Genomic DNA, 21672 nt, shown 5'->3' on the forward strand with positions numbered 1-21672 from the left:
AAAAAGTCAACAGAAAATTATTTTCGTAATAGAAGTAGGGTGCTTGTCTGCCGAAAATAAAAATTCCTTTTAATGTGTTCCAAAAAACAAATTCCAAAATGATAAGGTATACGGATGTGATGCAGAATTACAGATATCTTTATATCTTCTTCCAGTTTTATATTATGATTTTTTGTTATTTGAATTTTTTTCTTCATATTCAAGTATATTTCTGTAAAATAACTCATTCTCATTCTTCTAGCAAAGTAATTCTCTTCAAAAAATTTTTATTTGTATTTTATCAAACACTCACAGTGAGTAATCCTCCCTCGGACCAAGGAAAAATTACCTTTCTTAGTTGAGACTCCAAACTGACGATAAACTTCACTTGACCTTTCAAGCATATGGTTTAAATTGAAGTAGTCTTCAAACACACATTGATAAGAACATTTTTGGCCAAGTTGCATATAAAAGCGGCGAAAATAAAAATTGGAGTTCAGACTCGAGAATGTGAAAAATCTATCAATTATATATCAATGTTCATTTTTGACTCTTTACATTGTAAAAAAAAAAAAAATGAGTGGAAAGTGAGCTTCAACTCCAAAAGAAAACTATAGCAGCTCAGCTTCACTTTCTAACGGTTTTTTGACCAAGACAACAAAAATGGACATACAAGGGAAGCTCGGTAACCCTAAAAATATCCCTGCCCCATCTTTAATATGACGACTTTACAATTGAATGCCAACAAAAGAATGAAAAAATAATTTTACATCATGGGCATGGCGATGCAGGGATATGACAAACAAGCTGTAGGATGGTAAACCAAAAACAAATAAAAAATATGGAAGGAAAAAGAATAAAAATAAAAATAAAAATGGATTTACAACCTTTGACAAGGACCAACAACTGACTTTGTTGTTTGCCTTGAGGACTGATAAACACAAACTAAGCTTCCCTTGCCTTACTCATTTAAAAATTGGAAGGCGGGATTCTCAAGCAGCTCATCAGCTGCTTTCATGTCTGAGAAATCCTTCTCTTGCAGTGATGTAGAGAGGTCATCTACTGAAAAGGGGATGCTGTAGAAACAAATTTGTAGTCATTATTTGTAGTGATGAACGTAGAATTGTACTAAAAGTTGACCAAGAATTGATAGATCACATAAATTAAACTGCAACTACCCGGTGTTAAATAAAGAAACTATTTCTATTGACTTTCCTCTATTGGTTATGATGGCAGATATAATATGCAATCTCACCTGGAACTGTCATCCAACAAGAAAGAATCACTCTGAGCATTATTAGAGTCCTCAGCCATAAGCACTCTCATGCTTGAAAGGACCTGAAGTGAGAATGGAGCATGTTATCACGCATTTTCCCAGTTATCAGAGAAAATAGGGAAGGGAAAAGGAAAAAACTTACATCTGGAGATACACTTCGAGTATTGTAGTTAGCATCCCAATAAAGTGTACATATTCTGTACAGCTGCTGGACACTCATGATCTGATGCAGGAGAGGAGAGGGGACACAAGAGAAAAGGTATGAGATTAAGATTCTCAAAAAAACGTGCTTAGGTAGACGGTGAGTGCAAGCAAACGTAAGAGATTATTCAGTTGTGATCATTCATACACTAGGGCCTATTTGATCTGAAAAAATGTTTGTGATTTTTCTACTATTTTCATTATACACTTACCAAGTTTATGTTTAGGTGATAAAATCAACGCAATTTCCTCAACTGCTATTGCAGAAACGTTTTCATGATGCAAATACAAAGAAACCAAATCTAAACACGAGATCCTTTCAAGAACTCATCATAAAAAAATTGCTCTTATAACAATTCATTATGTTATCAAAGATAGGGCATTTTAAACATTAACAAATTAATGGAAATAAGTTGCCCACCCCATATACACAGAAAGATCTAGATAGATAGAGACTTACTGGGCATAAATCATTAATGATTTCATCATAGGAAATCCTATACTTCTGATGAATAACCTGTACATAAAATAAGACAATAATTAAACCAATAGATGTAATAATGTAATATGTAATTTATGCCATTGGATTTTGGTCATACCATTAAAATATTATTAGGAAAAATAGCTTAGTTTGCCACATTATTTTATTCAATTACGACATTCGCCATTGTAATTAATTATTTTGAATACAATTCTTCAGTCTTAAAATCAAGTTGAAAGGTACAGACCACCCAAATTTTATAAAGATTACATTAGCCTCATCATCTATAATTGATGAGGAACTAAATACACCACCTTGACACTGAAATCAAGGAACCCCCCACCACCACGAAAGTGACCGCATGGGAATTTCACGTAATAACTCACATAACACCTAGAGTTATGGGCATAGTGATTGGCCCAACATAAGATTTAGGTTAGGATTCATATCAACTTAGAATTTGGACTTGGGTTAAGTCATAGATGCAATTGTTAGACGATGATTGCTCAAGTTAGTCATAGACTCAATTGATGTGAGACTAAACACCCCCATCACAAGATTGCAATTAAGGTGGACTTCCAACATTCACAAAAGGTAGAAGCTATAACTAACATAGTTCATAGAAAACTAATATTCATTACAAAAATTATAATAAAAAAAGGGAGATAAATAGTGCTGTATTATCAAATAAGACACTTACCAAGAACCCAACAGCTTGTCTAATGTGCTTAAGCTCATCCCAAGATGAACCTGCATACTGCAAACCCAAGCAATTAGGTTAGACTTTGGAGGACATTACACAAAGATCAAACATAAGTCATCACTGTATTTTATTACAGCCTAAGCAATAAATGTACTAACTAAAAATCTAATACCATAATACCATCAACATAATAAATTACCTCCTCTTTTGCTTGGCAGCACCACAACTCAAATTCTGCTAAACCAGCTTTAACATATTCCCCATTGGTAAATGTGCAACAATCACGACGTAGAAGAAGACTAGAAATAATTTATTGAAAAGAAAATGTCAGCTTTTAAAATTTTAAGGAATCTTGCAATCATGAATTATTGTGTAGGGAAATAATGTAATTAGGCTTTTATGAGCTGCATAATTATTTAACTGTTATCCTTTGTATTTGTGGCTCTGACTATAAACAAGAGCCTCTAGTGTTTAGTCAAGACACTCGGATACATTCACATCACATAACCTCTTATTCTTGTTCCTCTACAAAAAACAATGATGCAAAACAATTTTTTTTTTTGTTCTTATAGCATGTACAAAACCACTTTTACCTATTAAAGAGTTGAACATTAATATATGAGAATGTTTGAGTGAAGATCTTTTGGATAAGGACTGGGGGTACCTGAAATCCAAAACATTATATCATAAGATGTACATTAGATCATTAGATTCTGTTGTTTATTTAGGGTTTTTTGAAGAACCCTACATCATGCTTTACCAAATTTTAGAAAATAGCATGAATTTGAACAACAGGGAAGTAATTGCTTAACACTAACAAGTTAATATGACATTTTGTTTCTTACAAAGTTTTCTTTCAGAGTACAGAGGAGAGTATTCAGTGATTCTATAATGCTCTGCCAATGACCCATGGGAGAATCTTTACCAAAGGATCGGCCAGAACGTAACACTCCCTTAGATGTTCTTGGAGCCTGTATATCAGCAACAAGATTAGCATGAGGATCAGAACCAAAAACACATGTGACTATAACGATAATAGAGCCTCAGAATTCCTTTAGAAATTTCTAGAGAATATTTCCAGAAGGGAGATACTATATACTATCCAGATCAGGGACTAGCTATGATAGCTCATACAGGATTTAAGACACTGTATCCAACTTCATCCATTAAGTAATAATAAAACAATTCAACAATAGCCCACTGCATTTCAACAAACCTGGATACATAAAGAAAGCAATGATGCTAATTCTTTCTTCAAGTTGTCCCTAAGGATACCATATATTTTCTCCACATAGGCTGTGAGCTGTTGCTTGAAAAGCAAAGCAGGATATTTAGCTTCTACCTTGCGTACAACCTCCGATGGAGGGGTAGGAAGGCTGGCAGAAGAAGGAGATGAGCGAAAACCCTGCAATCAAACAAATTACCGTGACCTTTTGTGAAAAGAGGGATCAGAATTAAAGAAATGCACGTAATATTCAATACCATTGTCATTCTCCCAAAGAGGGAGGTTGGATTTGGCGGTTTTTTTACAGGAGTTGCATCAGCTGAACCACCAGATTTCAGACTTTGCTGGAGCAAAAACAATAGTGCAGACATATTTGACAGCCAATAGGCCATAAGATCATTGTCATCTTGATTCTGGAAAGAGTAAGGAAGAAGAAAGACGAAATGTTATAAATGCTCCCATCCCATACTTTTCTTTGCAATACCATAAAAAGACATAACTATAGAATATAACATGCAAATTAGAATCACATCATTTTATACCACACATATGGTAAAAAAATAATTGTTTGTTCAACAAAATGCTTATGCAAATTGGTTATAAGCTCTTGAAGAAAAATGCTGGATGGATAACTATAACAATTAAACCATGAACTAGCCCAGGGCAAAAGAAAATAAAACTGCAATTGCATTTTACTGTTAACATTCTCAAATAGAAAACATATTCAAACTCTAAATTTGAGCTAGGCCTAGGTTAACTCCAAAAGTTAGATCAAGAGGTGAGGAATGCCCAAGCCTTTATAAGTTTTACTAGTGCTATAGCTATACTTGATGTGGATCCCAACACAACCCCCATGCCTAGGATTGAACATCTAGAGCATGGAGATTGAAGGAATTTATTATTATTATTATTATGATAGGTTTACTGGCAAGGTTTATTCCAGGAAAAATACAGGAAGGAGGCAGTTATAACTTGCTAAGGTTGTTGTGTTCATTGACTATTATATATAGTCTGTGTTTAGTTGGTCTTAGGCAGTTTTGATATTCTATAAGACAATAGAAGTTAGGAGAGGAAGGCCCTCTCGAAAGGCCTTGAGTTTGTGTACTTTTGTTGTGACCTGTTCTCACCACATTGGTGGAACAATTATTCATAATAAATCAGACCTGAGTTGTCAGGAAGCTTCTGTAAGTTTTGTCTAAGCAGGAGCAGTGATCCTGGTACTGAGGAAAAGTGGACGGTAGGGTATATGGTGAATACAAGAATGAAATGACGAATTGATGGCTTGGAAAAACGCGTTCAAGATTTGGTTCAAGATCATGACAAGAGTGAAAATGAAAAGCATGAGAGGTTCCAAAGATTGGAGGACATGATCAGAGGTCTCAACATGATCGAAATGCTGTCTGGCATCGAGAAAAGGGGCGAAAATGTATCAGTGATGAATCAAGGCAATGGGTCACGGGGGGAGGACGAAAAGAGGTTGTGTCCTCTTCTTCACGTTGGAGAAAACTCGATATTCCTGTTTTCACAGGGGAGGAGGCATATGGCTGGAGTAATTGACTAGAGAGATATTTCAGATTGAAAGAAGTGAGTGAAGAGGAAAGAATGCAGGCTGTTATGGTTGCTTAAGAAGGCAAAGGCTTAAATTGGTTTCAGTGATGGGAAACCTGCAATCCACATCCAACGTGGGACGCATTCAAGGTGGTTGTTGTTCGCAGGTTTCAACCCACAATGTTGCAATATCCTTTTGAAATTCTGATTGGCTTATGACAAACAGGCTTGGTGGCAGATTATATTGAACAGTTTGAACAATATGCTAGTTTCTTGAAGGGGAATCAGCAAGATTATTTGATAGGGATTTTCTTAAATGGATTGAAAGAGGATATTAAGGTTGAGGTCAAGTTGTATGAACCCAGCAATCTTGTTAAGTTGATGAGGAAGGCTCAAATGGTAGAGGAAAAGATTTGAGTAACTTCCAAGGGAGGACCCCAAATTGTGCATCGCCCAATAGTGCCTACAAACCGTTTTCTGTGACTCGAATTTATTCCAAAGAAGGAGGCAATTCAATGGATGTTAATAATTCCAGCAAAGGGAGAGGAGAGAACAGTGACCTTTCGAGTACACTGAGTAGTACTTCGAGAACGAACTAGCAAAGAGAGACGCCCTTTCAGAAGTTGTCACAGGAAGAATTGCAAGATAAGCTTAAGAAGGGATTGTGTTTCGTGTGTGATGAGAAGTTTGGCCCTCAACACTTATGTAGAAATAAACAGCTGCCCATGTTGCTTATGTATGAAGAAGATCTGTCAGGAATTGGGTAGTTACAAAACAACATTCCTGCAAAGAACAAGAGGCCCAAGAAGCAGGACAAGTTTTACAATTGTCTCAATGTACCATGGCTAGACTTACTACCAAGAAGTCTTGGAAATTGTGGGGGACAATTGGAAAGGAGCAAAGTGGTGGTTTTGTTTGATTGTGGTGCTTCGCATAATTTAATTTCGCGGGAATTGATAGCCAAATCTGGCCTGCAACAAGAGGCAACTCTTCCACATGTTGTAGAGGTGGGGGATCGGCACAATGTGCATTTCCAAGGGAAGTGTCGGGTTTATTTTGGAATTACAAGGCCTGCAAATTCAACAAGAACTTTTTGTTTTCACCTTCAGGGTGCTGATATTATTTTGGGGCTGGAATGGTTAGCAACTCTGGGAGAGGTGAGGGCTGACTTTGGGAGATCCCACACTATCGAAATAAGAATCTTCCTTGAAAAGTATGTTGCATGATTTGAAGCAAGAAGGTTCATGCTATCTGATTAAATGGGGCCAGGAGAAAGAAGCAACTTGTAACACTGTTCCAACGGAAATTCTGCATATTTTGCAGATGAAAGAAGTTTTTCATGATACAGTGGGAGGGATTACCTCCTAGCCGCCATTGTGATCATGCTATACATCTACAGGAGGGCGCTTCTATTCGTAATCTCCGACCCTTAAAGCACTCCCATCAACAAAAAAATGAGATAGAAAGGTTAGTTCATGAGATGCTGCAAGATGGCATCATCAGACCTAGCATCAGCCCATATTCGAGCCCAATCATTCTAGTCAAAAAGAAAGGAGGGTGGAGGTTTTGTGTGGACTATAAGGCTCTCAATAAAATAACAATTTCCAACAAGTTCCCTATTCCTGTCATAGGAGAATTGTTAGATGAATTGGCATATATATTATTATTAATATTATTGATGTTGTTGTTGTTAAATGCTGTTAGAAGTGAAATTTAAGCCTAACTCAACCCCACAAAACTGACTTGTAAGGTGAGGATTGCACCCACTTATATATTGTGAATTGGCTTTATCTCTAGTCGATGTGGGACTTCCAACACACCCCCTCACGCCGAGGTATATTCATCTTGCATGGGACAAGAAATTAGTGGGTGGTCCGTTAGCGGCCCGATAGCGGGTGGAACAAAATGTCCAAGAAAGTTAGCTAGGATAGGCTCTAACTTGGCTTTGATACCATGTTAAAAGTGGAATTTAAGCCTAACTCAACCCCACAAAACTGGCTTGTAAGGTGAGGATTGCACCCACTTATATATTGTGAATTGGTCTTATCTCTAGTCGATGTGGGACTTCCAACAAATGCAGCTAATGGGCCATGGGCCATCTCTTTGTATAATTTTTGTATTAGAGACATAATATATATATATATATATATGTGTGTGTGTGTGTGTGTGTGTCTCAAATACAAAGATTATACATGCTCCCCTAGTGGAATAGACACACAGAGAGATTATTTTTTCTCTTCACCATATATCTCAACATGGTATCATAGCCTAAGCTAGATTTGTGCCTTCCTGGAGGACCCATTGTTCATAGGTGTAAATTTTTTATGGAAATTGTACTTCATTACAATTGCCAACCTTTTTCTTCCAGATTGTTATATTGCCTCCACGAATCTTCATATGGTCTCACGTAGTCTCTCAGGGCATGATTTCATAGATTCAGTGAAGTTGTCCAACAATTTGGTATGACTAGATGCAAGGCTGATCATTCGGTATTTTATTGTCCATAATTGTCGGACATATCTACTTTGTAGTGTGTGTTGATGACATTGTTCTTACAAGTAGTGATTATCATGGAATCCTTCATATAAAACAACACCTATGTCTTGGCAAACTCAAACATTTCTTGGGGATTGGAGTAGCACAATCCAATAATGGAATTGTCATTTCTCAAAGGAAGTATGCATTGAATATTTTAGGGGAAATTGGACTAATGAATTCCAAGTCCGTTAACTCACCCCATGGATCCCAATTCTGAACTTCTACTTAGTCAAGGGGAGTTCGCACAAATGACTCTTGTATGTGATAATCAAGTTGCCTTGCATATTTCCTCAAATTCAATATTTCACAAGAGGCCTAAACATATTGAGATAGATTGTCAATTTATTCAAGAGAAGATTGCATCTAGAGACATCACCTCTTAATTTGTTAACTCTAATGATCAATCGGCAGCAGATATCTTCACTAAATCATTACAGTGTTCTAGAATTGATTATATTTGTAACAAGTTTGGTTCATATGATTTATATGAACTAGCTTGAGGGCAGTGTTAAATGTAACTAATGGGTCTTGGGCCATCTCTTTGTATCTTCTTTGTATTTGAGACACTTTTATATATATATAAAAGAATAGACGCACAAAGAGAGATTGTTTTGTCTCTTCACCTTATACCTCAACAGTTATTATTGTACTAGAAAAGTTGGGAAGCCAAATAGATTTCATAGGAAAGCTACTTAGTCATGTAGATTTTGGGACAGCTGAGGGTGGTCCAATATCAAATCTACGATAGGCTTTGGATCCGTCTTGAATTTGAGCTAAACTCAAGTCCAAAAGCTAAAATAACTAGTGAAATGAATAACTAGTGAAATGAACAGTGTAACTCACTCCCAACTGGAATACATATACACTGCAATAACCAGATAGCTAATATTACAATACATTAGCCTAACTATTCAATAATTTAGAATGTACAAAATTAGAATAAGCAGTGTAATTATGGCATTGAATATGGCAAGGATAGGTAGAGTAGAGGCTCTAATAGTCTAAAATATAATATCAAAATTTTAGGCTATTAGGTGAAGGTTCAATCTAATAATTTTGAAGAAAAAGTCACCTCAATTGCAGAGCCAATCATCTGGATAAGGCGATCAAATACACTTGTTCGTTCAGCCTCAAATGATTTCCAGTTGAGGAGACATTTATAAATGGTAAATGCAGCAACAGGCTTTCCATGATGGAAACCAATATTTCTCGTAACACAGTTTACAAGTGCATCAACATTCTCCTACAGTGAAAAAAGTGTTAAAAATTTGAACATAGTTACACAAAAGAAAAGATATATTAAATGTCAAAATTTTAAGCACACACATGTTGACGCTCAATGAAGGATCTCCTTAATTTCCCATCAGATTCTGTACCAAACTTCTTCACAGGTGTGACACTCTGTGCTTCCTGCAAACAAGACTTTAAATTTCACTGAACACACCAGATGGCTAGTAGTGGAAAGGTACATAGAGTGTAGAAAGCAATGTACTTACAGAAGTTTTATGATCTTCACCCACATGGTGACCATTTTCCAATTTCTGCTGAAAAAGATAAAAATTCCAAAAACTTTAGACTTACATACAGAGCATGAATACACACACACAATAGCAAGCACAATTTACCTCAGATATGTGGGTAGAAAGGTGTTCTGACATTGTTTTTGATGAAGAATTTAGCAAAGACTGTTGCCGTAGAACCTGGTTTTCGGATTCCATGTCAGAGAATTTCTCTTCGAGCCTATGAATATCAATCAAAACAAAAAAATGGTCATGCTAGTGCAGAATCTTATAATTGCAAATAGAGGCCATGGATGATGGCTGTTCAAAGACTGGAAATAGTAATAGTTCAAATAAAGATACCAAAGAAGGTTTGATCCCGAACAATACCTCTGCATAGCTGTCTTCAACTGGATTATTTTTGATTCAGCATCCAAAGTCTGCTTCAACCTTTCTTCACTAATTTTGTTTGCCTCTTCGTATCTTTTTTCAGTTTCACCAATTTTCTCTTCCAATGAACTCACCAAGGTCTGTAATGAACTCAACGAAGCTCAAAATTAATAGAAAGAAATGGGCACCTATCTTTCCAAAAATGTGAGAATATTCAAAGTAGACCAAAATAAAAAGAATTTATTTCAGTGCAGAGGAGATATTTATTCCCATAATCAGCTGACCTTGAGTTTCTCATTTTCGCTAGTTAACTTCTCCAACAGAGCATGGTCAACAACAGGAACCTCCTGTATGACAGGTGCTCTCTCAGCTTCTCTTTTTGCAGCCTCTCGTTCCTTTTGAAGTAATAAGTTGGTTTCTTTAAACTGAAGTTGCATCTTTTGCAAAGCAGATTGTAGTTTTTCATTTTCTTGTGTTTTTGATTCTTCAATATCAACCTACATTTGTTAATATAGATTTAACAAGCATATCAAGGAAAGATACTAAATAGTATGTGCATTTGTGAACAAAAATACCCTTCCACCATTTAAAGTATCTAAAATAAGAATTGTTATGAATTTAACAGATTGTACAGCAATATTTATTTAATTAATTGGAGTGCTTGTCATAATACAGGAAAATTGCCAGTTGACCACAGTAAAATTGTTTGCAAGTTAGAACTGACAAAAAGATAATCATTTACCCTCAAGCGTTTTTCTAGCTGCAACCTCAACGTGAGATCTTCAACTTGCTTTTCAAGCTTATTTTTGGCAGCTTGTAGAGCTCCAGTTTCTCTTGCAGCCTGAAATTAATAAAAAAGATTTCAATTGCTAAATAACAGCTAGCAATGGTAACATGTAAAACAATAAGTCAGCCATTAGCATTGCTCACAAAACCCAGTTCAGCATAATAGGACTAAACACATAAGAGATAGATCGACACTTTATTAAAGAGAAACTAGATAGTGGCCTTATCACTCCTACATCCCATTTGGGCTTCAGTTAGCAAATTTGTTCACGAGAGGTCTTCCCACTGAGCGATTTCATAATCTCACATGCAAGCTGGGAATGATAGATATCCATTTACTAGCTTGAGGAGGAGTGTTGTTAGTTGAATATTAAATGCAATATTAAAAGTTGTTGGTAGTATATTAAATGTATTATTAGAAGTTATTAGAAGCTCTGAGAAGATTCTAGAGATCTCTTGTAATTATTACTTTAAGGTTTGAGATCTCTATAAATAGAGAAGTTGATGTACTGTTTTTGTCAATTAACAAAACAGTAAAATCCTCTTTCTTTCAGATTATTCCTTTCAAGTTTAAGTTTAAAGTGCTGATATTCATGCAGAGGCACAAACAATTCGTATGTGTGAGCCTGAAATAAGAAGGGGAACCTTACTACAGTTCTTATGAATAAGGGGGGCAGCCACACTGCTACAAGATTTTACTTCTGATATTTAGTCTTATTTATCAGTAGTAATAATATATAACTTACCACATTAAGATTAAAACATTTAATTGATTGATACAAGTGTTCTTTTATAAGTGGGGAGGAGGGGAAATGTTACCATCTTGAGCTTCCGTAATTCTTGTCGAGCAACTTTTCCTCTCCATGCACATTGTGTTGTAATTGCTGCCTTCTTTAAGTTTGTAAAACGATGGAGTGCTAGGTATTTCCTGCAGTGGCTCTGCAATACACAAAATAATTACGGTTGCAGGCATAAATCACCATGAAACAAAAATATATTAAACAATGAAAAACCAAGCTCATCAACAATGATTTAGTAGAGGATATATGAACTTAGGAATTGGACAATAAGAGTTCTAAAACTATTTAAAACATGCTACACCATTGTATTTTCAAAATTCTTTACCTGAATGACAATAGCAGCCCTGGTTTGCTTCCTGAAGCGCAGCTCACTACGAGCAGCCATCCCTCGCATACCAGTCTGAAGGGAAACAGCCGAGCTATACAATTCTTTATACGCCTTCTTGGCAACATGCATGCGGAAAAATCTCTGAATCATCAGACTAGAAGCCTCCCGTCGCAATCCTTCATAAACTTGCCGAGCGAGTTGTCCTATAATCACCATCAAAAAACTCATGAAACTTTCCAAATGCGTTTTTCTCTGAATTCAACTAGTGAGCTAATTTTTCTAAAAAACAAGTAGATACCTCTGCATGCAGCTTGAATCTTTATAGCAGACAAGCGTATTGAGACAAAACTTCGGCTGGCCAAAAAGGTGCGTACTTTTCTCTGAATAATGCTAGCTGACTTTCCTAAGACCTCACTTCTACGAGTATCTAGATCTGCCATTTGACCAGCTCGAAGAAACACTTTGGTTTTACCAATCTGCAGCAAGAAATAGTACAATAAACCACGAAAACAGAATATAATCTTGTAAAGAAAATTTGTGGTTTTACCACATTTAACAATTAAAATTCATTGAAGTGAGTACAGATGAACATACATAGCAATTTATTATACACTTGTCAAAGATATAAAATAGTTATAATTCCTAAACCAAAACTACATTTCCAAGAATACTGTCCAAAGAATGGCAGTGAAGGGTGAAAAAGGAAGGAAAGGATTTTGCTGGTCCTAGCAAATAACTAATACATCATTAGTTTCCAATAAGTGTAAGAAAATATTAAAGATTGTAGATTAGACAGTTTTGCCAATACTCAGGCCAATGAAGATTACTTAGTACATAGCATTTTTTTATCCAAGTGATTTTAGGTAAACGGATTAAACTCCATTGAAGACTAAGTCTCTAAATGAGTTAAACGTCTGAACACATGTAAATAGTTACCTGATAGCCCTTAAGTCCAACCTTCTCCAGAATCCTCTTGCAAGCAGTGACCTCATCAGAACTAACAAGTAAAAAATGAAAAATAGATCAGGTTATCAAAATACCAAAACTAATGGGACCAATAATGACGATTAACAACTTAGATACCTCCTGTCTATGGCTTCAGGTGCAAGAAGTCCGAATCGATCTGCAAATTCATCAAATGTTTTCCTAGTCGGATAACCAGCACAACTTATCCTAATTGCCTCCATAACTCCCTACAATAGGAATTGCTAAGCAATCATTATATAATCACACAAGGAGAGAGTATAACTTCAATTAGAACACCAACTACACGGTCCAAAAACAGGAAAAAGAAACATGTCTTACCCCACATCGCAATTGCTGCAAAACATTTTTGTTCTCAAAAATTGCTGGCTTAAGAAGATTATTGGGTTTAACACAACGAATGTAGTGCGGCTCAGTGGCACTAAGAGTTTCAAGTAGTGCTTGCAATTGTTGCTGCATGAAATATGAAAGATTTCAAAACGACAGAAGTTAAGAGACTAACCATGCGTCTTTAAACAATAGGGAATAAAAAACAACCTTAAACCGGGAACCTATTGAAGAAAACTTCGATTGTTTGGACGATTCCTCAGGTGAAGGGGGAAACAACCCAGACACAAAGGGGCATTTTGATGCATAAAGAAGTGCCTGGTGTTCTGCAACAACGTAATCTTTGTTCTTGTCCAGGAACAATTCAGTTTGATAAGTGACCTAGAATTGACACAGATCACATCAAGCATTCTTGTTATTATATATGCAGAAACAGAAGTACAAATATTCCAACTTACATCACCCGCATAATGGCAAATTGTGAAGTCACTACGTGACAATTTGGGCTTGCTGAACCTTTTATGGTTTTTGAATGTCTGATACAGCTTTTGGGCAAAAGTTTCATGTGTTGATCTAGGAAACATACTGCAAAATGAATGCATATATAGCTTATCTGAGCATCAACAAAAACGTTAAGAATATAGCAGAATACAATTAATGAAATTCAGCAAGCAGTATTGAGATATTAAGACCCACAATATCAATTCAAAGGTACAATACAAAGTATGCTTACCAAGCCTCATCAAGAAGAGCAATAATGCCTCCAGGTTTCTGAAATTATACAAAACAAATAATGACAAAATAATAAATCTACAAATGACAATATGGCACAAACACAATTTTGTTATCAGCAAGTAAAGAATGTCAAAATAATTTATAACACATTGACAAAGTACTAACACCAATTTGCCTACACAAAACTTGAAAATATATTTTGAACTTTCAAGGTATTCATATTTTCCCTTCCCCTTTTATATCAAACTTGCTATCAAAACCTACTCACTTAATAGATGTAAACTGACAACTTTAACATTTTTATTTTTAACCATCAAAGAGAAACTAATCCTTTTATGTTGAGCATTTGACATCAGGCAATTTATATCAGCAGCTTGAGTTTGAATTGATCACATAAATCACATCAATAGTTATTTTCAAATTATTCCCTCCATTTTGAACAAATATGAGAAGAGAAATTCAAAATCGAGCTTAAGTTTCCCTTTGAAACAAATTTGTGCAACACCCAAAAAAGCTATGGAGGAAACACTGAATTACTTTTTTGTAGTCAACACAAATCCCTTGACCCTCACCCTTCCTAACACTTGACATTTAGCATACTTTCAGGAAAGCATCTACCTTTAGTTTTGCAGTAAAATGAATCTCAAGGTATTTTTTATCCCCTATCTTCTATATTAATCTGGAAAAATGTCTGTCTTCAAAATACTAGTTTAGTTCTGAAAGGAAACTGTAATTATAGTGAGTAGTCATTTAAAATTATTGTCAATGTGTAATTATGTGAAATTTTAATATTTATTTTTCCTATTTTCTTCCAAAAATTAGATTCTAATTTGCCCTCTTCTTTTAATAGTTAAAAAAAAAAAAAAAAAACTGTTGCCAAACTAGTGCATGCCAAGACTTAGCTTATCGTGAAAATGAAGCTCTAGAAGGGTTAAGTCACCTTCAAGTGATCAAGGAAAATACATTTCATGCTACATCTCTCTAGCATAAACCAGCATGCAAGATAGTCAACTTTTAAGTACAGCCACACATATTACAGAGGGCTTTAGAACCTACCAAATATAACTTCCCTTCACATTTAATCCATACTTTTTTCTTAGAAAGGAAACTTTAAACCTAACTCGACCTCACAAAATAAGCTTCTAAGGTAAGGTAGCACCCACTTATATAGTTTAATTTGGCCATATTTCTACTCAATATGAGATCTCCAACACCCCTCACAATGAGAACTAAACATCTCAAGCTTAAGACTAAATATTTGTGTGTGGCTCAATATAGCAGTCCTATAATGGGTGACACGATAGACCCAAAACAAACCTTGTTAGGATAAACTTTGATCTCATCTTAAAAAGTGGATTTAAAGTCTAACTCAACCTCACAAAACTTACTTCTAAAGTGAGTTAGCATATACTTATATATCATAATTTGGTCATATATCTTTGGTCAATGAGGGATCAACAATATTTTGAAAAAAACGGAACAACTTAATAAAAGATTGATACAAAGGAACAACTTAATAAAAGATTGGTACAATACATAAAGCCAATCAACAAAATGATTGTGGAGTGAGAAGGAAAAACCTTTTCAATGAGATCTAGAATATCTTGATTATCAACAAACTCAATGTAACTCCAATCAATCTCCTCTTTTTTGTATTCTTCTTGCTCCATTTTGAAAACATGCTGCATATCAAGTATTTTGATCATTGCAAGAGCATGTGTAAAATGAGCAAAAATAACAAGTATCCTCATCAAATATGAAAGATAGAGCTGGCAGAGCAACCATCAAGAACATAATCTTTATTTCCAAACAAACCTGATTAAAATGTTGCTGAAGTTTTTCATTGGTCAAATTGATGCAAAATTGCTCAAAACTGCAATGTACAAAGAACAACGAGGTAATAATAAAACATATGTAAACCATCACTATCAAAATTTCATCAGAATTGCATTTAATCAGCAATATGCTTAGGATATTTTTAGGTGACAAAGTGGACTAACTAATAATTGAGTGCTTCGAAATGGAGTGGAACAATATGATAAAAGAATGCCCGGCCATTTTTTAGAGGTCACATGGTAAATAATGGCATTGAGTGGATTAATATAAGCTTTCTTTGATGTTCACTCAACAAGATCAACCCAAGTTAATTACAGAACAAAAGGAGTACCAGTAATGCACCTGTTAGTCTTGAAACTCTCAAAACCATAAATATCCAGCACGCCAATTAAGGATGTCGAATCAGGGTCTTGTCCAATAGAATTATTAATTTTATCCACCAGCCTGCAAGAGATGACAGAAATTTACAGAAGTGGGAACTACGAGCAAATTGACCAAATTTGTCAGTAATAAATCTATCCTAGGGTTCAAACATCATCTTCAAGCAATCCACTCCAACTTACCAATCAAACAACCTTGTGTACACAATCTTAGCCAAAGCATCACGGCTGAGTGCAGCAGATTCTGGATCTAACCATTTTGTTATAGTTTCATCACGAGTAACAATTACACGCTTGCAAAGAGAATCTTCAAGTGCCTTTGCATCACACCTGAAAAATATAACAAGAATGTCACATGGAAAGGATACAAAATGCAAGCCTACTTAGAGATTATATTTTAACAAATGTAAGCTTCCAAAGTTGGCTCACATGAAAAGCTCAGCAGCAGTATGTAGATGGAACCAAGATTTTTCATCTTTGGGCTCACTTGAGTCCATTTCTTTCCCTTTTGCAAATTCAATGTTGCCAAGATGCAAAATTGCAGCAACCACTCGAAATATTGCGTCCTGCACAGTGAAGGTGAGGAAAACAAAAAAATTCAAGAATTGGAACACATTATATTTTAAGAATACATTCACAAACTTACAGAAACTCCCAATAAAATACCTGCTCCTCAGAATTTATTCCAACAACGTCCATTGCCCTCCTCGTATCACGATATTCTTTTGACTCATCAACCCCTTCCAACTCAAAGCAATTTGTTTGATTCAGATAATGAAATCCTCTAGGATTTCCTAATTTGAACTTTTGAATATCCTGCCAAAAGTAAATAGGGAAGGTCAAGAAAATATAACCCAAAGAAGCCAAGCACAGACCTAATATTAACAGGTAACACCAACATCATTTTATAATTAAACCAAAAAGAACACATCATACAAATTGAAAAAATATACGAGATGATAAAAGGAAGGTTTCTCATTTATAATTAAGGTCTACATATTATAAATTGATTTTCAAATCTTTATGTCAATCTAATCTTGACTCTACACAACAGGCATCTAATTACCTCCGGAGGTGCAGCACAGAGCATATAGAAACAGTGATAGTTCCTCTCTGGATCTGACACCTGGCAAACACGTGATCTTTCCAGCAGATAAGTTCTGATAGCAGCCCCAGAAATTCTTCCACTCTTATCAAATTGAATCTCCACAAACTTACCAAAACGACTGTGGTGACAAAATGGCACAAATAAGACAGGAGCATTTTTTTGCAAAACTAATGGAAGGAAGAAAACTTACTATAACTTCTCACCTTGAATTATTGTTTCTAACAGTCTTTGCATTGCCAAAGGCTTCTAGAACAGGATTGGACTGTCAATGGGGAACGGGGTAAAAAGGCCAAAAACTAATAAGATAAGCTTTTAACAAATTTAAACACTGGCAAAGGTAAGAAACAACATAAAAGCCTTACAGTAGCCAACCAGCAAGCCAGAAAACAAATCTACAAAGGATTAATCCCTTACCTCCAGAACTTTCTGCTCAACTGTTCTACCTTCGGCAGCATTATTGGCTCTCCCTCCCATGTAAGCAAGATAGCGCATGAGTAACTTGGTGCTTTCTGTTTTCCCAGCCCCACTTTCACCACTAACCAATATTGACTGGCTGATTCCCTCATTAATCATAAGTCTAAATCCATAACAATTTATACGGTCAGACTTGCAATTTAATAAATGAACTGTTTGCACTAAAAGAACGAAATTACCTATATGCTGCATCTGCAACAGCAAAAGGATGTGGACTTAGCTCACCAAAACCTGCTCCTTTATATTGTGCCATCATATGGCTATCATATAAATGAGGAAGCCTTATGAAAGGATTCACAGCAATCAATATATTCCCAGTGTATGTCTGGAAGCAAAATTTGGAATGAGCTAATGTCAAGTAAATATAAAATCATTAAGATACAAAAGAGACTATTTGGAGGGTTGCCATCTGAAATACGAACATAAATTTCATTGATATCATATCTTGATCTCAGATTATCTAGGACACCAGGTTCATGTAGATAAGCAAGTTTTGTCATATCATCCACTCCACATGGTGGGGCTTCATTATCTTTGTGGTAAACACTAGAAGGTTTAACAACAACCTGCAAATTTCAAGACAGAGGCATGATTCATTATATTAAAACATCATCAGACTGTTCCAAGTTTTGACTTCTGACTTCAAAAATGTATGCCTATTATACACCAAAGGACCTACAGGATACAGCAACCACTAAGCTACATTATCTTTTTCTTCTTCTCTTAAATATTACCACTAGTCATTTATGTTTAAAGCACTTAAAGCAATAGATAAATTTACAGGACAAGAATAGGATTGAATTTAATAAATACTAAAGCATTCTCACCGTCTTCCCTGAAGTGCAAAGGACTTTGATTTCTCCTCCCTTAACCTCCAAGACCTCACCATCTATCCAGGCTTCTTGAGAATCCTCCACCCAAACATGGGAACCTACTACAGGATTGGCAGTGGCAGCCTACAAAGCAGAGTGTGTCAACTTAAATAAACATGCTTGGCAGGTGGCAACCCACAGAACTCATTCCCTCTCTAACAAAAAGTATGAATAACCAATCAACAAAAGAGAAAATCATAAACTAAAGGAAAATGGTAAAATAAATTTCTAAGTCTTACAAATGAAATTGAAATGTCTCTAAATATAGTTGGTTGTACGGAAAAAGATTTTTTAGTGCTAAGAGTAAGTCTACCTCCATACATAAGCACACTATAAAGCAATGAATTGTGATTGGCAGATAAAAAGTAACATTACTTTAAATAACCTAACAGGATTGGTTCGGGTAGCAAAGCAGTAATTTCCATAATTTACACCTAATTGAAAGCATCATCAGACACCATAATCAGGAAATGGTTCATTGCAATGGAAATTTAAAAAGACAGTTGGAATTCTAGTTCTTCTATCTTAACTTCCACAGCTCAAGTACTCCTAAAATCAACATGTACTAGGTCTAGGTACATACTCATACCGAGTATGCATGGCTATCAAAATGGTTCATTGCTATCAAAATTTGAAAAGATAACTGGAATTATAGTTCTTCTACCTTAACTTCTGAACCTCAAATACTCCTAAAATCAACATGTATTGAGTGTGTACCAATACCAGGTATGCATTGGGCACTTGTGGGAACCTAAAGTCAAGTGCCCAAGAAGAGTTTGGACAACTTGATTCCTTAAAAGATAGATAGATGGAACTACATAACAAAGGAATGGTGGGTCATGTATGGTGCCACAATTCCCAATCTTCTATCCATTGCATTGAAAGTCCATTCACATTCTTCCTCATCTTCTTGTTAAAGAATTTAATCTCCTTTTATGCTATATGTTATTCTTATTTGCGTTCTTTTAGCATTGTTTATATAAACTTCTATTTTTCTTTATTTTGTAGACTTTTTATTTTACATTAATGTATCTCTATCCTGGATTTTTATAAAATAATATTTTTGTTTATATGAATATATTTTATCATATTTATGTATCAGTAGATTTTTATAATTCTTGTATCCCATACCCGTGTTTTTACCCAATGCCATATCCATGTCAGTGCAACAAAGGTCTAAACTCATCTGGATGTTATATATTTCCTATTGAAAAATGGTATTTGTTGAAAATTATAATTATAAATCTTTTTCATGTAAAGTAATCAATTCAATGAAGGATAAACTCAATGTCCCCCAATTTAATGTCTTAGATTTCAGCTATGGAATGAAAAGCTGGTTACAAAAAGAATTACAAGACAATATATGAGAGCATCTAGTACTTAAGTCCACTTTGGTAACCATAATGTAAGAGAAGAAATAAGTAAAAATAGAATCCACATAAGTTAGCAATTCATGGACTAGTTAAGCTTCACAGAAAATAATGGAGGCAACAACGAATATGAAAAAATTTATAGAGAAATTGTCCATTTCTCTATTTGAGTCACCAAAGATATAGATGACAACCGAAAACATCAAATTGGTACTGAATTAGTTATGTCTTTCAAAAACAATTTGATGCCACTTTAAGGATCAATTTGATGTATTTATGAATGAGGGGAATTTTACTCTACATTATATTAAATTCAACAAGAAAACACCATAGAGAAACACTCAACATATAACCAATGGAAATAGGCAAATACTACCGTCACCAATAAAATTTATTATTCTGAAAAAGATAGATCACTTAGATAATCCTGACCACGAAGATATAACTAAGTAATTAAGTGCCACATATACCCACATGCATAGGAAAGAAGGTTTACGTCTGTTCTCCTAAACCATACAAAAATCACATATACCCCCATTAAGTTAACTGAAGTTAATCACTAGCATTTTCCAAGAACGAGGCCCAAGTTGCCTGACCATTTTGATTGAACTATTTTTTAGAGGTTGGGGGGCCGGGATCACATATTGTTCCTTTATAATTCAAAATCATATTCAAATGCCAAAAAAAAAATGTTCTTTGCGTTGAAAATTCATCTAAAAAATCAGTGGTTCAACAACAAAACCACAACAAATTTATGAAATTGAAATTAGCGGTCCATAGCCTAAGGCTCCCGGTTCAGAAAACAGACTTACAGATTTGTATCAAGCTAAATCACATGCATCCTTAAAGATTATATCCAAAAATAAATAAATAAAAAAATCAGCAAATTGACAGCAATAAGCTTCTGAAACGATGTGGCGCAAATTTGAACTCCCTGTTGCTTCTAACAACTTAGTCAAATAGCAAAAAACACCATCCACTATAATAGGACCCCCTACAATGTCGCTCGGAAATTAGAAAAGATAAGATGTGCATTGTAGAAACAAAGATATAAAAAAAAAAAAAAAAAATCCCAATTCTCCTTCCATGTAATAACAGATCAGCTCACAAAACAATAAAAAAAATATATCTAAAAAAAAGTAAATTTTCTTCACAAAAAGAAATTTCAATAACGGAACACAACATGACTTCGAATTGACTCGAAGGTGACCAAAAAAATCAGAAGAGCGAGAAATTGATACCATTTGCTGTAGATTGATCAGATCGAAAATCTCGCGGCAGTTCTGGATCTAGCTCGCTGCGCTACAGCTCCAGTGAAAAACTCGAAAGATCTTCGAAATCGAGAATGATGAAAACTAAGGTACGAATTGATATGCTCTATCTACCGAGTGAAAAACTATGATGATGTATTATTATTATGAGTATATATAATATATACTGATGAAATTGAATTGAATGGAATGGAATTGAATTGAATTTGAAAGCTTAAACCCCTCAACAACACCAAAACTTTTGAAGAAGAGTTTAAGTCCTTCGTGTTCTTCGTCTCTTCTTTTCTTCTTCCTTTCTTCTTTCTCTTTCTTCCACCATCTTTTTCTTCTACTATAAGTTTTTTTTCCTGTTATTATTATTATAAATTATTAATATGATTATTACTGATAGATTAAGGTAAATTATCCCATTATTAACTTATTTAACCTATGTAAATATAAATGTCAAATATATTGTATAAGGGGTCTATTTTTATTACACTATCAAATCCCTGTTGTACCCCTGTGGATTGCTGAAAATTACTGGTATGCCATGGGTGTTTTGTTTTTGTGACACTGGAT

General features: G+C 35.0%; 1 protein-coding gene across 2 annotated transcripts; it reads right to left on the reverse strand.

Annotated features, from left to right (window-relative positions):
• Positions 1-557: 557 nt before the first annotated feature.
• On the reverse strand, positions 558-21431 carry LOC114190942 (myosin-6-like). Of its 2 annotated transcripts, none has more exons than XM_028080032.1 (39): positions 21082-21431; positions 18426-18554; positions 18021-18164; positions 17778-17923; positions 17539-17701; positions 17328-17386; positions 17083-17242; positions 16683-16832; positions 16446-16582; positions 16200-16346; positions 15979-16080; positions 15616-15673; positions 15381-15482; positions 13799-13836; positions 13524-13650; positions 13276-13446; positions 13060-13191; positions 12838-12947; positions 12691-12751; positions 12053-12230; positions 11752-11957; positions 11446-11565; positions 10583-10681; positions 10125-10337; positions 9841-9980; positions 9577-9691; positions 9448-9492; positions 9278-9361; positions 9024-9194; positions 4123-4278; positions 3857-4045; positions 3486-3611; positions 3234-3304; positions 2840-2939; positions 2638-2694; positions 1917-1973; positions 1398-1478; positions 1235-1317; positions 558-1055 (listed from the first exon to the last, which is right to left on the reverse strand). In XM_028080032.1, the coding sequence occupies exons 1-39, from the start codon at positions 21082-21084 to the stop codon at positions 941-943; spliced, it is 4545 nt and encodes a 1514-aa protein (XP_027935833.1). In that variant the 5' UTR covers positions 21085-21431; the 3' UTR covers positions 558-940. The 2 variants fall into 2 exon arrangements, with proteins under 2 accessions (XP_027935833.1, XP_027935832.1); XM_028080031.1 differs by having other exon boundaries at positions 9448-9495.
• Between the last annotated feature and the right edge of the window lie 241 nt (positions 21432-21672).

This window comes from Vigna unguiculata, chromosome 7, assembly GCF_004118075.2.
Source record: "Vigna unguiculata cultivar IT97K-499-35 chromosome 7, ASM411807v1, whole genome shotgun sequence".
NCBI classification, from domain to species: domain Eukaryota; kingdom Viridiplantae; phylum Streptophyta; class Magnoliopsida; order Fabales; family Fabaceae; genus Vigna; species Vigna unguiculata.

Excerpts from the sequence above, each read along its gene's own strand:
- LOC114190942 (XM_028080031.1), bottom strand. Across the intron at positions 15,483-15,615 it reads TTCAGCAACATTTTAATCAG|CATGTTTTCAAAATGGAGCA; the intron begins GTTTGTTTGGAA and ends CTTGATATGCAG. Across the intron at positions 1,318-1,397 it reads CTCGAAGTGTATCTCCAGAT|GTCCTTTCAAGCATGAGAGT; the intron begins GTAAGTTTTTTC and ends TTCTCACTTCAG.